General features: G+C 44.6%; 1 protein-coding gene across 1 annotated transcript in view; it reads left to right on the top strand.

Annotated features, from left to right (window-relative positions):
• SH2D4A (SH2 domain containing 4A) overlaps positions 1–17,526 on the top strand; it is a gene marked incomplete at both ends in the record, with an annotated part of 55,576 nt that overhangs the window by 23,775 nt on the left and 14,275 nt on the right. The window contains 4 exons of the mRNA XM_080710216.1: positions 4,719–4,799; positions 8,871–8,982; positions 11,475–11,685; positions 16,849–16,979. Of these exons, the coding sequence (XP_080566342.1) occupies positions 4,719–4,799; positions 8,871–8,982; positions 11,475–11,685; positions 16,849–16,979 (535 nt within the window). The remainder of the gene's footprint in view (positions 1–4,718; positions 4,800–8,870; positions 8,983–11,474; positions 11,686–16,848; positions 16,980–17,526) is intronic.

Genomic DNA, 17,526 nt, shown 5'->3' with positions numbered 1-17,526 from the left:
GTGACTGGAGAGGCCGATGAGCCTCAGAGCCCATAGAAGGAACATGCTTTAGACAGGGAGGGGACCTGCACTTGGGTCTCCGCTGTCTCGCCTACTAACATGTTGCGTTTCCTCCTCGGTAAAGGGATAATAGCTGTTCCAGCACCTCATGAAGAGGTCGAATGTGTTAGGCTTGAAAGTGTTTTATAAGCCCCGATTCTGCAGGTAGAGTGGCAGTGCTTCTCTCTTTCTTTTGTGTGGGAAACTAAAGAGTATATTTCCTGGAACACGGCATCATAGCAAAGCCTCAGAGAGGACATGGTGCCCTCTCTAAGCAGCCTCTTCATCCTAACCCTGAAATTGCTTGGAGTGGCAATTGCTCTTCTGAGTTCATCTCCTGCTGATACTGGCATCATAAGCCATCGCCTCTGAGCCCGTTAATGAGCCTGTTTCTTAATAAAAGAAATTCCTTTTGGATTATTCTCTTTCCAGTCTATTTCCTAGATTTTCAAAATATGTAATTGTAGCGGAATCAACTTACTTTATCCAAGTCTTAAGCTCTTCATGTTATTTTACTACTTTGGAAGAATGATAAATAATTCTTGCTTCATCCTGAAAAGCAGAATTTTTATAAAATGTGACTCTTAGAATGTGTGACGAGCTTTAGGGTGCACAAGATGGTTCAGACGTACAGAAGTATTTGCATAGAAGCATTCAGCTCTGGAGTGGCTGTTAAACTCGTCGATTTTATGCTAAAACTCTTCTATTCAGGAACCAACCTGGGAGCTTTGATATACCGAAAACAAAACCTAACACGTCAAAGCTAAAGCATGTCCACTCTGATCACCGCACATAGCTGGTGCTGAGTTCTCGGGGTCACTTCTGTTACGGATTGGGAGACTATGGTTTGGGAAAACTGTTCCCCGGGAACCCCTGCTAGGGTCCCGGACACACTCCCAACCCATAACAAAACCCAAAACGACCCCAAACAGAAGAAAAACCGTGGATTCTTGTCCTAAGCTAAGAATAAATATTCATCGCTTGGACAGCTGCTGAAGATTTAAAAAGTTTATTAAAAAGATAGAAATACAGAGATAGTTACAGCCCTGTGCCGGAGCGGGGCACAGGGGAGCAATTCGAATGAAAAATGCCCAAGAACTCCAGTTTACTGAGTGTATTTATCCCACCCAAGTCCCCAGCAGGTGTTTTGATCTGAAGATAATGCTACCTTATCTTTATTTCTGGCTCTGCTGTCTCCAGGTGGATTTGCCCCAGAAGGGGGAGGGGGCTGCCCCATCTCCATCTCAGAACACCTTTTGTTTTATCCCCCAAGATGTGTGAAATTGTTTCTCCAGGATCTGGGATTTCCTCCCATCTCTGGTTCTAGCTTTCTTTCCTTTAAAATGTAAATTACAAGTCCCTCCTTTCTGTTAGCCCTGGCTTTCTTAGTATAAAAGATATATTTTTAAAATTGGACATCTTTCCCAATACTGATACACTAATAAATTTTAAAACCTCTTCCCAATACTAGTATAACCTCCATCGCTGGTGTTGCTTCTCCCAACTTGCCCCGTTGGGCGCGTGTGTCCATGCTTAGTTTGGGGTTGTTTTAAGAACGTTAACAACCTCACTCATTGTGAGTTAATGACCTCACAACGTCCGATAAGTGCCAAAACAGTGAGCACGTAGAAAGTGTTATAAGAAAGGACACGCGGGGATGATAGGGAAAAATCAAGATCCGTTTTAAGAAGCAAGAAGTGAGAAGACAGTGCTGTGTGTATTCATAAGATGAACTGTTCAGTTGAAGAAGTAATTCTGAGGGAGACAGAGACTAACCCATACAATATGTTTCAAGTGTTGAAACCCTGCAGAGGATGTTAATTGGCAAGAGGCGAGATGGGGGAATGTTCGATAAAGTAGAAAATATTTTTGAATATGGGGGTTGGAGGACCACTGTCAGGTGCCTGTTAGCCTGTAGCGAATTCGAGAAACAGCTAAGGGTTCGAGAACGCAGAGGCTGAGCACAGAGAAGGTGCTGCTGACAGAATCCTAGTCTGGCACTCTGTTTAGCGGGTACATGGACAATCGCTATAACAAAACCTTGAGATAATCAGCTTATAAAGAGAAAGGTTTACCTTGATTCACAGTTTGGGGTTCCAGTGTATGTTGAGTTGGCCCTGTTTGGGGGCCTCTGATGAGGTCGCATATTATGGGGAGGGTGCCTGGCTAAACAGAATCGCTCACCTCGTGGCCAGGAAACAAAAGAGATGAAGAGGAGGGGGCCTGGGTCCCAAGAGTGCCTTCGGGGGCTGCCCCCAGTGAACTAAAGACCACCCACTAGGCCTTATGATTAAAGGTTCTGCCCTTCGCATTGGTGTACCCTGGGGACCAACCCTTTAAGATGTGGGCCTTTTGGGGGACATTCAATATCTAAAGTACAGCAGTAAGTTCAGGATCTTCTGATCCTGAGAACATAGCTTGCCCGTTTGGGGCATTATCGACAATACCTGAGGAGGTATCTGGGCAGGATGGCTATCTGTCTCCTAGTTTTCAGTGAGCAAAGAGCTGATCCTTTTTGCAAAATAATGTCCCATAGGTCTTAAATCAACAAGGGACAGTGAGCCTGTTTTCAGCTCATGTTTCTTACAGTAGAAATGCATGCAAAGGTTTCCAAAGTTATCTTTGAACAAACAAACTTACACAAAACCCGTTGGAGCAGTTCTAATTGATTCATAAATGAAGGAACCGGTTATTATATTACTTTACTTCAGATGCAAAACAGCAAAGTCTCCTATTATAACATTCAAATGAGAAAAAATGAGAGAGAATATGGAGAATATGGTAGGTAGCGATTCATTACTTTGCCAAGTAATAAGCATAATAATAAATTTTTAACCTGCATTTCATTTTCCTATCACAATGATTCCTAGTACAATGGACTACAAAAATTCCTAGTACAATCATAGCTGGGAAGGTATGAACTCTGGCATGAGCCAGACATGTGGTCCTCAGAAAACCCCACAGTTCCTCTGAAACATGTTTTTTTTTTTTTTTTCCATTTGAAAACTGGGCAACGTGTTACCCATTCATCAAACGTGTCGTGTAGAATCAAAGTGTATCAAGTGAAAAGACAGCACCTGGCTTTAATAGGTTTTCAGTGACCTGTAACCACTGGAATTAGCATGAATTGCACTAACTACTGTGGCCGGTTTTATCAGCTAGGGTACTTGAAACAAACAGACCCCAAATGCAGTGGACAAAACACAGCAGGAGTTAACATCCCTCTGATCACAATGCAAAATGGGGTTTCTGCCCGGGAGAGCTCAGCTCCCCCCAGTCATCCAGGGATGCGGGCTTCTGGCGGCCTTGCTGTCTTTAGTAGAGGTGTGACGATTCTCATGGTTGCCACCAGAGGGAGGAGAGCTTGGCCTGTAAGAGTGTGTTAAGAAGGCTTTAAGGGCCTAGATAGAAGTGGCAAATGCGAGTTAGCACCTGCATTGGGTTGAGATAACTTGTTTGCCTGGGCACACCTACCTTCTGGGGCAGCTGGGAAATGCAGTGTAGCTGAGTTGCCAGGAGCCCAGCTGCTATGGGAACAGACATAGTTGAGACAGCTTGCAATCTCACCCACTAGTGTATTACATGGCCTAGTAATCACCACACAGCACTCAGTGCTCCCTACTGAATATTGGTGCTGACCTTTGCTGACAATTTCTGATCTGAGCTAAAATTCAGGTATAGATTATCAGGTGCAACATATATATGTCACAGTAATGTGGCTTGCGGATGGCTGTTTGGTGCTATACAGGACACAGAGGTACCCATACTGGACTTGAATTAGGCTGTACATTCAGGCCAGGGACAGAGGGATGATGGTCTGAGAAACTGACCTGGTCTTAAAAGGCATCTGTTAGCTGGGTGTTTGTGCACGCTTGTAATCCCAGCATTTGGGAGGCTGAGACAGGACCTCAGCTACTTAGTGAGCCTCTTTGCAACATAGTGAGACCCTGTTTCAAAATAAAGAATAAAAAACAGGGCTGGGAATGTCGCTCAGAGGTAGAATGCACCTGGGTACCATCCCCAATACAGCAAAAAAATAAAAAAAGAAGGCGGCAACTGTAGTGGTCTGATCCACCATCTCAGTCACAGTGCCAGAAGAGCTGGCACACCGAAGGCAGGAATGACACTAGGGAATCCAGGAATGGACCAGGGAAATTGCCTCCGGGGGAATCCATCTGGGAGAGAGGAGGTGATGACTCGGGCAGGGGGAGCAGACTTGGCTCCCAGACCTCTCCAGCCCTGAATGGGGCGTTAGATGCTGGAGCATCTACCAGCAGTCGGATGCCGGAGACTAAGGCAATTCTCTTGTCTGAACTAAAACAAGGGATGTGAGCTCAGGCAAGAAGATAGATTAGGGAGCAAAGTTGATGTCTTAAAAGTCATCTCGGGTCCCCCAGGGCCAGATGGAGCGAAACACACCAAACTCTCAGCTCCTGGCTCTTGGGCTGTAATTCATTTTCTGTGTCTTGCTGAATGGAGACACGAGGCTTCTTGTGTCTGCTGCCAGCCAGAATTGGCTCAGACACTCAGGTGTTGTGGGAAGGGAAGCTTTGGTGCTCCGGCTGTGGGGGAGGGGCAGTACTCGTGAATGCCAGAAGTTGGGATGCGTTGACAGATCGGCTTCTGAAAGGATGTTGCGGCTCTAAATGCTATAAAAATGTGTCTCGTTTAATTTTTAGTCACCCCGCAGTTCTTCAAGAAATATTCAACAAATGTTGGCAGATTCTATCAATCGTATGAAGGCATATGGATTTTACCAGGTAAAAGACTTACGTTCTGTCGTCAGGGAGCTAACTGCTTAGCCATTTCTACTAATGTATCACAAATTAGTTAATTAGTCTCATGCAGAAGCGAAATTAAGCGGCAGAACGCAAGGGCTGTCTCAGAAGCTGCAAACACGGCTATTCGTCTTTGCCCGTTTATCTCGAGCAGGGACCATGTTGGATGTCGCCGAAGGCATAGATGCCAAGACTTGTCTGCTGAACTCCTCACCGGCCAGCCAAAGCAGGGCTGATATCCCGGGCTGCTGCAAACTCGGGCAAAGACAGATTTCAGAGGGCGATAAATGGGTGCTAGCCTAAGGCAGCCGCGTGAATTCTGATGAAACTACTTGTGCGCTCCTTGTTTCCGAGGCTGGCCCTCGAGGCTGAGCAGTGTCTTAGGCTGTTCCTGTCCACTGAGCCAGGAACTCAAGTGGGCACTGGATTTCCCTCCCTCCCTCCGGATGTGACATTCCCCCTACAGGCAAGCCCCGCCTTCTCCATTGGGCTAGGCTATTGTCAGATCAAACATCATTCAAAATAACCGAGGCATAGATTGGACTTGGGAATTGCAGTAGAAATTGACCTACAGAGAGTCTGAAAAAGCAGGTTAAGGTGAAGAAAAGGTTCCAAGTCGCCCCAGGCCTGAGAGATTGGGCTGTGAAGGAGGATGCCCAGAGGCGTGCGGTCCTGTGGACCATGCGATGGGTTCCCTGGCTTCTCTGAAGGGACACGCATGAACTGGAATGGCTCACAGTTCTGAGGTGTCAAGAAATTGTGGCGAGCTCTTAGAGTTCTGGCCCCATATGCATAACAATGATACATGTGTTTGCAGATTCAACCAACCGTGGATTAGAAATATTTGGAAAAAATTGCATCTTTAACTGAATGTGTACAGGCTGTTTGTCATTATTCCCTAAATAATACAGTGTAGCAATTATTTGCATAGCATTTTTATTAGATTAGGTATTATAAAAGAGATTAAAAGTTGCCAGGCATGGTGGCACACGCCTGTAATCCCCACGCTTGGGAGGCGGAGACAGGAGGATCGCGCAGGTTCGGAGCATAAAATAAAGTTTTTGCCCTGAGGGATTCTGAACTGGGGAGACAAAAGCTGAACTTCTGAAGTCGGGTGAAGTCAGAAGTCAAGTACGCCGGTGGAAATAAAGCAGGGTGCAGTAGCTGAGGCATGCTGGGAGGATGGGTGCTGGTGTTTTAGAGAAGTGGACAGGGAGAGCCGCTCCGGGAAGGAGGCAAGAAAGCAGAGACCTGAAGGAACAAGGGAGGGACCATGTGCTCAGCAGACGGGGGAAGTGTGTTCCAGGCAGAGGGAAAGCATGTGCAGAGGCCAGAGCTCCCTTGCACAGCTAAGAAAAAAGAGAATGAATGACAGGCCTAAGAATGATTTCCCAGGCTTCTCTAGAAGGCAGGCTTCCTGCTCTAAAAGACTGACTTAGAATGAAATTTTCAGTCTTCTAGTGTCTTTGAAGAAATAGAGAGGCCAGGACCAAATCTCATCTGCTATTATCCTGTGGAGCTGGTTAATTTTGTTTCTTGCTTGCTGTGCTGATATAATTTCACTGCAGTCTGGAAGTAAGTAGGTTTTCTCAGTGTAGCACTCTGTCATCTATGAGCTATCTTCTTGTATGCCTGTGGTACTGCTCGCTTAATATGTTTTCTTTTGTGTTCTAACTTTTTACACTTCTTGCTTATCCTAAACAACAAAATCTATGAATGTCCTAAGTTAATGTGGTAACTGTGTTTTCTAGTCACCTAACAATAAATACATACGAGCCTGGGCATGGTGGTGCATGCCTATAATCCCAGGACTTGGGAGGCTGGCACAGGAGGATCACAGGTTCAAGGCCAGTCTCAGCAATTTAGAGAGCCTCTCAGCAACCTAACAAGACCTTGTTTTGGAACAACAATAACAAAAATAAATTTTAAAAAGGGCTGGAGGTAAAACTCAGAGGTAAAATGCCTCTGGGTTCAATCTCCGGTGACCACACACAGACAAACACAGACACACACACAGACACACACACACACATGCCTGTAAAAGATGAACAGAATTTCACTTTTATGGTTTTTCTGTGTGTCTTGGGTTTGTGAACCGTGTTAGGAAGGGGTCAAAAATTTTAACAGTCATTTCAACCACCAACAACTTCTTGTGTTTTTGTAATACACTGTACTGGCAAACAAAAGGAGCTTAGCTCTAGGCAGAAATTAATGTACTAAAAAATAGTAGATGCACAAGTCTCGTTACATCTGAAATACAGTTTACGGATCGTCACTTTATTAACTGTGATTTAGGACTTCCCACAGTGATCCAAAACACATTTCACAATATCAAGGGTTATCATTAGTTGTGGAGGAATAATTTCACAGCCAGAAAATATTTTTTTTAGCCGGGCGTGGTGGCGGATGCTTGTAATCCCAGCATTTGGGAGGCTGAGACAGGAGGATGATGGTTCATGGACAGCCTCAGCTACCTAATGAGGCCCTTTGTAACTCAGCGAGACCCTGTTTCAAAATAAAGAATAAAAAAAGAGGGCAGGGGGTGTCGCTCGGAGGTAGAATGCCCCTGGGTTCCATCTCCAGTACCACACACACAAAAAAAAAGTTTTTTAAATAGAAAAATATAGCAAGAAGAATTCTGTCATTTGTGAGGGAGAGGGAAGCAGAGTCAGTTCTCCCTGGCCCGTTCGTTCTGCTTTATTACTTAGATTGAGAGGCCTTTATTAGCCCACCAAGTTGTAAGTTCAGTTTTCTCATGAGCACGCAGAAGGCCATATCCAGAAACAGTACTTTTTAGGTCCACGCAATTTACTTCGTTCATTTTCTTTAGTTTAAAATAAAATTCCCTTGATTCCACATGATGCCTCAGAACAGTCCCCTTAAAAAGTAAAATAAAAATAAAAATGAAGTTCAGAAAAAGTGGTGAAAATAGTACATTTTGGTATGCATATTTTACTACAATAAAAAAAAGAACCCCCTTTTTAAAAGGAACACTTACATGGATTATTTTGTATTTTCCCTACTCAAAGGATATCTTTAAAAAATATATATATGTATTTTTTTGGTGGTACTGGGGGTTCCTAGAAACCCTTCTACCTCCAGGCTACACTCCCAGACACACACACACACACACACACACACACACACACACATATATAAATTATTATTTTTTTTAATTTGGAAACAGGGTCTCTTAAACCAGCGAGGCCGGCTTCAAACCTGTGCGATCCTCCTGTCTCCGCCTCCCAAGCGCGGGGATTACAAGCGTGCGCCACCACGCCCGGCATTTTCTTTTTTTTTTTAACACAAAATATTATCACTAAAATTAGGTGTACCACCACAGGTTTGCACATTTGGTTTGAGGGAGTGCAAGCATCCAGCTGGCACTGCTTTGGGAACGTGCAGCTACTCCGTGGAACCTGTCAGTCACCGTAAAGTACTGTTTACACTGCTGCCAAGAAATAGTATGTCAGCTCTAGCCAGGTGGATTTGGAGCAGCCAAGTGCTATTCCCGAAGGAAGGGACTGTTTACTGAGTTCTTATGTTGTGTTAGGCACTGTGCTGGGCACTTTTTAAAATTTAGCTCTGACCGCCAGGTGCTATGATGCATGCCTGCAATCCTAGATATTCACAAGGCTGAAGCAGGAGGATCGCAAGTTCAAAGCCAGCCTGGGCAGCTTAGCAAGACCTTGTCTCAAAATAAAAAATAAAGAGGGCAAGGGGATTAGCTCAGTGATAAAGTGCTTATCTAGCATGCATGAATCCCTGGGTTTAAAACCTAGTCCTACAAGAAAAAGAAAAACTATAAACCCTCACTGTAACTCTAATACTCTTCCCCATTTTATATCTGGGGTGCGCTGGCCGGGGGCTCAGTACTTGGCCCTGGTTTTCTACTGCTAGGTTGCACAGCGCTGGCTTCATGTACTGACTGTGCCATTTCTCCTCCCTCGTGGGCCTGAGAGAGTAGGATGGGAATGCGGTGTGCCTCCGACCCTCTTCCTAACAGAATTATCAGATTCCTTCACCAGTGCTTCTTTCTAATTTCCTGAACAGAAGAAAGACCCCGTGAAGAAAAAACAAGATGAAGAAATCAAGCAAGTAGATGACGAGAAGACCAAGCAGATTTATAAGAACTGGAAAGAAGATTCCGAGTGGCAGGCATCTCGTGAGTACCCAGAGGCCACCACGACATCTCCAGCCTCTCACTTAATGAAACCATCGCTCTAGGAAGCACTAATAGGAGCGGCTTGTTGAGAGCCGCCTTCACACTAGATTATGACACCAATGTTATTGCTAAGTGATTCCGCACATGCTCGTGAGCTACTGTGGAATTGTTAGGTGGTTCTCTGTCCATCCTCATGCCATCAAAATAATGATCTCACTAGGTGAAGGAATGCGGGTAGCATCCAGCTAGAGAAAACATGCTTTGGAAGAGTGTGTCATATGAGACTATGAACCGCTCTCTCTAGCTTCAAGAAGAAAAGAAAATTCTATGAAAAATATTACTATTTTTAAGTCTAAGTCATGAAGGAAAAGAACTGGAAGGTTCTTAACATGTTAACATCCGCTGTCTTGAAGGGGCGGGTTTGAAATTATTTATTTCGGTTTTGCTGTTATTCTGCTTTGTTCCCTCCTCCCAATTTTTCAACAGTGAATGCATATTTTAAGGTTTGATCTTATTCTTCACTAACACATAACAGTTGTTCTTATGGGGCACCGCGTAATGTTTTCATACAGTGTAATTTTGCAATCTAAAGCACACAGGAAGGACAGGCCTGATGTATCGGCGTCCCTCTTGTGCCCCTGACGAATCCTGACCCCTTTTTGAGCTAGCACTGCTGGAGAGAACCCCGCAGGAGAACAAGCCATGAAAAGGAAGGAAGGCCCAGCAGAGGATGCCCAAAGGTGCTGGAATTCATGTTTGAGAAAAGTTTTCATCCAGCACAAAGACTAAACTGCTTCATCTTCCCTTGAGGCAGGCTGAGTTAGAGAACAGGAGTGCAATATTTGCAGGATGCTGGAAATCCTAAATTGGCTTGGAGTCCCATGACAACAAATGCTATTAAAATGATAATTTTTTTTGTAAAATAAAAAATTTACAAGATCCAATCAGTGGCCTTCTTGTGCTGTACTGAAATCCTAATATTGGTATATTTTCAGTATCTCTTTGAAGTAAAATATAACAGGATTTGACCAGTAATGTCCAAAAAAATACGCTCACATGGTGGTGCACGCTGGTCATCCCAGTACCTGGGAGACTGAGACGGGAGGATCAGGTTCCCACCAGCCTCAGCTACTTAGTGAGGTCCTCTGCAACTTAGTGAGACTTGTTTCAAAATAAAGAATAAAAACAGGGCTGGGGGGTATAGCTCAGAGGTAGAATGCCCCTGGGTTCAATTCCTGGTACCACAAAAATAAATCAACAAATAAATATTATTCTTATATCTTACATTAGAGTATTTAACATTACGGTGCTGAAACCAAACAAAATACCTTCTATTTTACAAAGTAATAAGTAATGAAAGGCAGCCTTGGAGTGTTTCTACATATACTGACATGTTCTCCAATTGTCTAGAGCGGGCCTATGGCTAAGCATCCCTTATTTCTGGCAGGCCAATGTATATTTGGTTCCACTCACAGCAGAATCTGAGCATGAACCGTGGCCGACTTTGCTGTTCTTCTGTGGATCCTGCTTAGGGTCACATGCCACTGAGTGGTCCTGCGCGGTCTTTGTTTGTGACCCAGGGCACGCTGCATTCTGCACACGAGCCTGTGTGTGCATGTAGGGAGGGGTGACGCTTACCTCTTATTATTCCACACCCTTTCATCTTGAATTCTCACTCAGGTGGGGGCTTATGACAGAATCCCTGTACCTGCCTCAACTTGCCAAATCAAATCATTGGGACAGTCCTTTGGAAAGAAGGAAAAGGAAATGTATTGATTTTCTAGCAAATCGGAGAATCCAGTGAACTTAAGAGTTCAGGACCACTCCCTGGATTTTCTTTGAATGAAGGAATCAAGAGCACTTCAGGGCCATGCTGGTATCTTATTGGAAGGGATAAAGTTATGTCTTAATCACCCTCGAGTCCATTCAGATCCACAGGCCAGGGTCGTGCTGGGGTGTTTATTAGAAGGGAACCAGCCCATGTTTACGTCTTCCTTGAGTCAGTTCTTATGCATAGCCACAGGTGCCAGGTCCCCTTCTATCTATAAATGGATAAAAATTGTTTATTTGTTAACAGGGTGTGAAGGAAAGTGTGTGTGTGGGGGGGGGACAAAGAAGGAAAAAGATCAGCTTTGAAACAGGCCATCTGATACCTGCCAGGGTTGGAAGCAGGCCCTGTTACAGGCTTATCACTTGGTCTTGCCAACTGCAGGAGATGCTTGCACACATTTCCCACTTTTCTTACCCCTCCCTGCTCCTTTTATTACCCTGTGGACATCTTCTAGCCCCCAAATGAGGAGAGGAATTCTGCAGTGGGTGCTGGGCGAGCTCTAATCTATGGATAATAGTCATTGGTAGTGATGGTCACCAGCACAAGCAGCTGGCAAGCTCGGCGAGAAGCCCTCATGTGTCATGCACAGCGACGCAGCCACGAGTCTCCTCCTGTCTCATGGGCTGATGTGAGCCTGTCTCAAACCCCATTGTTTTCCTAGTGAGAAAATCCAAAGCAGCTGACGAGAAGAGACGCTCCTTGGCTAAACAAGCACGGGAAGACTACAAGAGGTTATCTCTGGCAGCCCAAAGAGGAAGAAGTGGAGAGGGGCTGCAGAATCCTCCGAGCCTTCCGCAGAAACCCCGAAGACCTCTCCTGCCACCCAAGCCCCAATTATTATACCTAGCAGGACACAGTTCGAAGCCTCTTGGGTAAGAAGCTACAGAGGGCGCAAAGCATAGTGTTGAAATGAGCTCATAAAGATCAACTGTAAAGCCGGGCGTGGTGGCACACGCTTGTAATCACAGCATTTGGGAGGCTGAGACAGGAGGATCGCAGTTCGTGGACAGCCTCAGCTACTTAGTGAGGCCTTTTGCAACTCAGTGAGGCCCTGTTTCAAAATAAAGAAGAAAAAAATAGGGCTGGGGATGTAGCTTGGAGGTAGAATGCCCCTGGGTTCCATTCCCAGTACTGAAAAAAAAAAAAAAAAAAATCATCAACTGTGTGACCTGCCAAGGGTGTAGGAGGGCAGCTGGCCCATCTCTCACCCTGCTTCCTGGGATTCCTGATCTGGTATTCACCCCTTTCTCACCTGTGAAATATCCACAGTGGTTCTGATTAGTTTACCCAGTACCATGGTGGAGATGCGTGGTGGGTCAGACCCTGTGCCCTCCCATCCATCAGTGGCTGCAGGACCGCCAGCCAGGAGGAGAGCCTGGGCTTCCTTGATGCTCAGCATCACTCCTAGTGGTAGGAGAATAATAGAGCCGGGTCCTAGGGCTTGTCCACTTTGATGTTGCCACTGGAACTACAAGTCCACCGCTGGGTAGTCCAGGTTGGACGGCAGTTCTCATCCTGAGAAACGTAGTAACATTCACATTTCGAGAATTTGCAGGTGCTCATTTTTTGAATGATGGCTTTATTGGGCAAAGATGGTTCCTTTGCCACCCTAGGCTATAAGGGCATTAGGAAGAAAAATTTCTTTTGGAAAAACCACTGAAGAAAATAAAGTGATAACACAGCAGACACCCCCTCCCCCATCCCTCATGTTTATATCATGATTTAAAAATTCTATCTTCGTGGATACTGATATTATACTATTTATTTATTTATTTATTTTTGGTGGTACTGGGACTCCTGGAAACCCTTCTACCTCCAAGCTACACTCTCAGACCTATTTTATACTTTTTAAAATTTGGAAACAGGGTCTCTTAAACCAGCGCGGCTGGCTTCGAACCTGCGCGATCCTCCTGTCTCCGCCTCCCAAGCGCGGGGATTAAAGCGTGCGCCACCACGCCCAGCTATATTATAGTATTTTAATATGCTAATATTTATTCATTTTGTGGTATTAGGGATCGAGTCCAGAGCCTCACGCAAGCTGAGTAAGCGTTTTACCACTGAACTACATCTCCGGTTCTCATATTCTAACATTTAGAAAGGAGATGTTCGGTGGGAAGGGAAGAAAAGGAGGATTGAGAGAGGGAAGAGTTCAAATAAGGTTATGTCCATATAAGGCGCCACTCAGTGTCACTAACAAAAATGGGGGAGAAGGAGAAGAGAGGGGCGGGGATGTGAAGGGGATAGACCAAGCAATGTGTGTGCGTGTGTTTGCATCACTCTGAGTCTTATTATGATGTATAATTCATTGTACCAATAAAAGTATAAAAAACAAGAAAATAACAATTACTGACTGAATGGATCAGAACCGTCTATTCCCTTACCTTTTGAAATAAAAAGTAAAAACCCCTTCCTGTTCAGAGCACGGTGAAATGCAAAGCGAACCAAAAGCCCTCATTCTCTCGGAGTCGGTACTTATCAGCAAGGATTTTTAGTTATTTCCCTCAACAGGGCTTCTGACCTCAGAGGTAACCCAAAGGCAGACCTTTTCCTCTACGATAATTATTTTTACTTACTCAACTGAAAAGTGCCCTTTTGAGATGCGGAGAGCAACGCATCTCGTGTTCTACAAAGTGACAGTTTGGGGAATGAGCCTTTTTCTTTATGGGCCACAGAACAAGGCAGCACGCCAGGAGAAGGGCATCTCTTTAGTTTGTGATAAGGTTATAGAGGTGCCGGGGCTCCCAAACACAGCGCTGGAACTTGGTTGTATGTGCACACTGGCTACAGAGCCGGGCAGGACTGTCTGGGTAGATCACTCCGATTCTCCTTTGTCTTCCAAGGGTATCATGGGAGTATCCTTTGTGAGGTGTCCCTTTTCCACGATATTTTTTGAGCACAGTGCGTTTGATTCACAGCAGTGCAGGTGGATTTTAGAGAAAGGGCAGTTCTTGTTGTAGGCGATGCTTAGCTTAGATTTTTCCAACTCAAGGCATGAAATATTTCTTGTGTGTCAGACTGGATGGAGTTAGACTGGGGCTCTAAACAGTGATGGCAGAGGTCAGCCAGGATCTAGCCCAGGAGACAGAGACGAGCTTCTCCAGTGCCTTTAGAGTTTTGCTCCATTTCTAAGGATTTTCTGGGGGAAAAGAACCTAATTTGGAATCTAGTATGAGAATATATTATATAATATAATATGCATATGTAATGTATACGTATATGTAGCTTTCCAGGAAAGTTGAATATTATAGGATATTTTTTTTCCTAAAAGTCAAAAGAGATTTGTGTGTGTGTGTGTGTGTGTGTGTGTGTGTGTGTGTGTGGTACTGGGGGTGGAACCCAGAGGCTTTCTACCTCTGGGCTATACTCCAAGACCTATTTTTATATTTTATTTGGAAACAGGGTCTCACTAAGTTGCTGAGAGCCTCACTAAGTAGCTGAGTCTGGCTTCGAACCTGCGTGATCCTCCTGTCTCAGCCTCCCAAGCATGGGGATTACAAGCGTGCGCCACCATGCCTGGCTTCAAAAGAGATTATACACACACACACACACACACACACACACACACGACTATACATTGTACATGTTTATATGTATATCTGACATATAGGTCACATATAACTTTTGGTAGCATATATTTTCACCAAAAACATAAAGTGCCATAAGGGAATTTACATTACTAGAAATTCCATCATCTCTTCTATATTCTTTTTTTTTTTTTTTGCGGTACTGGGGATGAAACCCAGGAATATTCTACCTCTGAACTACACCCCCTGCCCTATTTTTTATTCTTTATTTTGAAACCAGGTCTCACTGAGTTGCAGAGGGCCTCACTAAGTAGCTGAGGATATCCGCGAACCGCGATCCTCTGGTCTCAGCCTCCCGATGCTGGGATGACAGGCGTGTGCCACCACGCCCAGCTCTAAATTTTTTGTTGTTGTTTTTAAGACGAGTTCTGCGCAGAATTAATGGGTTATTGATTAGGACTCTGAAGTCTATTTATTTCATTGCATTATTGCTTTTTATAGTGAAAATCTACTCACATACCAGAACATAAAGTCCTAACATTGAATTTGTTTCAGAACGATGCCGTTGCTTATTTTTTTCTTCCCAATCTTCAGTCTTCTCCCTTTCATTTTATATTTCTGAGACTGTCTTTTAGCAGAACTAAACCTCTTCACAGGGTGTGAAGGCGAAAAGCAAGCCAGGGTGGTGAGCAGAAACAGAGAAAGAAGAGTCAAATAATGAAAAAGTCAGGAAGGAAATTTGTCTTACGCATGCACTTTCTTCTGTTTGAAGGACATGCTCTCCAGGAATATAGTGCTGGGGGGTGTATTTCAACACTTTAATGGTAATCTTCTGAAGTTTTAATTGGGAATTAATGGACCTTTTAATTTCTATTAAACATGAATTTAAATCTATGTGTTAACACAGCAGTGGTTTATACCTACGACTAGCCCTTTAGGCCTGGAAGGACAAATGACAGAGTTACAGTCTTTTCTGTCTGCCCTTGAGGAGTTGTGTAATGGTGATGTGTAGGGAACCAAACTTCCGCTGGTCCACGTAATCAGATTTTGAGATGTCTACTTCCTCTTGATATACATCAATATATACACAAAATTTCATACACATACATATATATGTTGAGGTATATTTATTTCTCCCCTCAATATATTCTACATATGTGTGTGTGTATACACACACACACACACACACACACACACACACACAGTTGTCTCAGTATCCATGGGGGATTATTTCCTGGACTACTGAAGATAGCAAAATCCAACGATGTTCAAATCCCTTTTATAAAATGATACTTTGATATAACCTAGGCACATCCTACCCTTACTTTAAATTATATAATTTAAACATGAATAACATGCGGGATTCTATAAATCCTAGGCCAGAGACCCAACTCGAGCAACGGTGGAGGTCTCACCGAATCAGGCCTGGCCACTTGCCCCCTACGAAACAAAACAAAACAAAAAAGCAAACAGGACAGGTAATGGTGGAAAGCAGGTGAAGAATCCGAGTCAGTGCGGCCACACTGGGAAGCCCCGGCATCTCAGCCTGCGTTGGGGAGCTGTCAGGTGGCCCACATAACCAAACAGCCTTGGCCCAGCCGTGGTCTGGCCAGCATTCTCGGTCCTGGTTCTACGAGGTGGCTCTGGTGAAATCTCTGCCACTTGAAGGGTCGATTTCCACTGTTCTCAGGATGTGTATCAGATCTGTGATCCTGGAAGGGGGCAGTTCAGTTCCCAAGAGAGGACTGTTCCTGCTTTGGGGACGGTGTTGTCTTGTGGTGGGGTCTGAGCCTGTCCCCACCTCCTGGGAAGCTGTAGGACAAGGCCTGGAGAAGTCTGGGTGCCACTTAGGGGGATCTGAAACGATGGTGCCCATCCTGCCTTGGCCTTGAAAGGGCACAGGATGGGTTGAATAAAATTAGGGCTAATAAGCCCTGTACGACCAGATTTTAAACAAACATGCCTGAAGTGTTCATTTCGCAGAGCTGAGCCGGGCTCTGATCCAAAATTTAAGGTAATAAGTGAGCCAGATACAAAATGCAGACAGAAATGCCAAGTTCTATCCTGCTTTCTGTTTCCTCTCGGACACCTGCAGGCCTAGGTAGAGTCACTGCTTTTAGCAAAGGTAGCCTTTCTATAAGGCCCTGTTATACTAGTGCAATGTTAGAGCTATGTAAGCAGCCATTATCCTATATTACTGAGTGAATAAAAGAAAAGAAAACAATCTATACATGCTCATTACAGACTTAATTTTTTTCCTTTGGATATTTTAAGTCCTTTATTGATTAAAGTCCGGGATGCAGAATCCAGAGATAGGAAGGGCCGACTACATGTATACAAGTAGACATACACACACATTTACACACACACACACACACACACACATGTATGTATGTATGTGTGTGTGTATATATATATATATATGTGTGTGTGTGTATATATGCGGTATTTGTGAATATTGTTTTTCTACTAGTTAACACTAACTTTTGAACACTGTTCTACAAATAACAGAAACCAAGGAGTGACAAGGACAGCCTCCAGCTCCGCCAGGGAAGAAATCATTCGATGGTTCAAAGAGGAACAGCTGCCCTTGCGAGCAGGCTACCAGAAATCCTCGGACGCGGTCGCTCCCTGGTTCCATGGTGAGTGCAAAGATGGCCTGTGATGGCCGAGAAATTGTGCTAATCCACCAGGAAGGCAGAAGGAATCAAAGCTTCCTTTCATTTGCGCTGCCCCAAAAGAGTCTTTCACGTTATTTTCACAAAGCAGGTTTTCAGCGGTTTCTCAGGGAGCTGCCTCCTCGCGCCTGTTTAGAAAGTAGTCGGCATCCACGGTCACTGTGTGCGCTGAGGATTCTCATCCCCACAATCACAGCGCCTCAGGCCCGGTGGGGAAACCAGGGCTTCCTGCCAACTCCCACAAGGGCGCTGGACTGGGGTTCTAGCCAATGGGGGCGTCTTCCTTCTGCCCCAGAGTCGCAGGTGGTAGGACGAGGTTAGAAAGCAGAAGATGGGTCTTCTACCCAGCTCTCCATGAACTAGTTTACTGGAGCAAACGATTGTCTTTTCTCTCTTTCTGGTCAACTTATTTGAGCCTCAATTTCTGCATCTTTTAAGTGGAGTTGCACTTTATAATCTTTTGATTAAAAACTGTGGCTTGGCTTCCGTCTTTCTGCAGCATAGTTAAGGA

This window comes from Muscardinus avellanarius (assembly GCF_963383645.1).
Source record: "Muscardinus avellanarius genome assembly, chromosome: 14".
NCBI classification, from domain to species: Eukaryota; Metazoa; Chordata; class Mammalia; order Rodentia; family Gliridae; genus Muscardinus; species Muscardinus avellanarius.
This window is presented reverse-complemented; position numbering and strand designations above follow the sequence as displayed.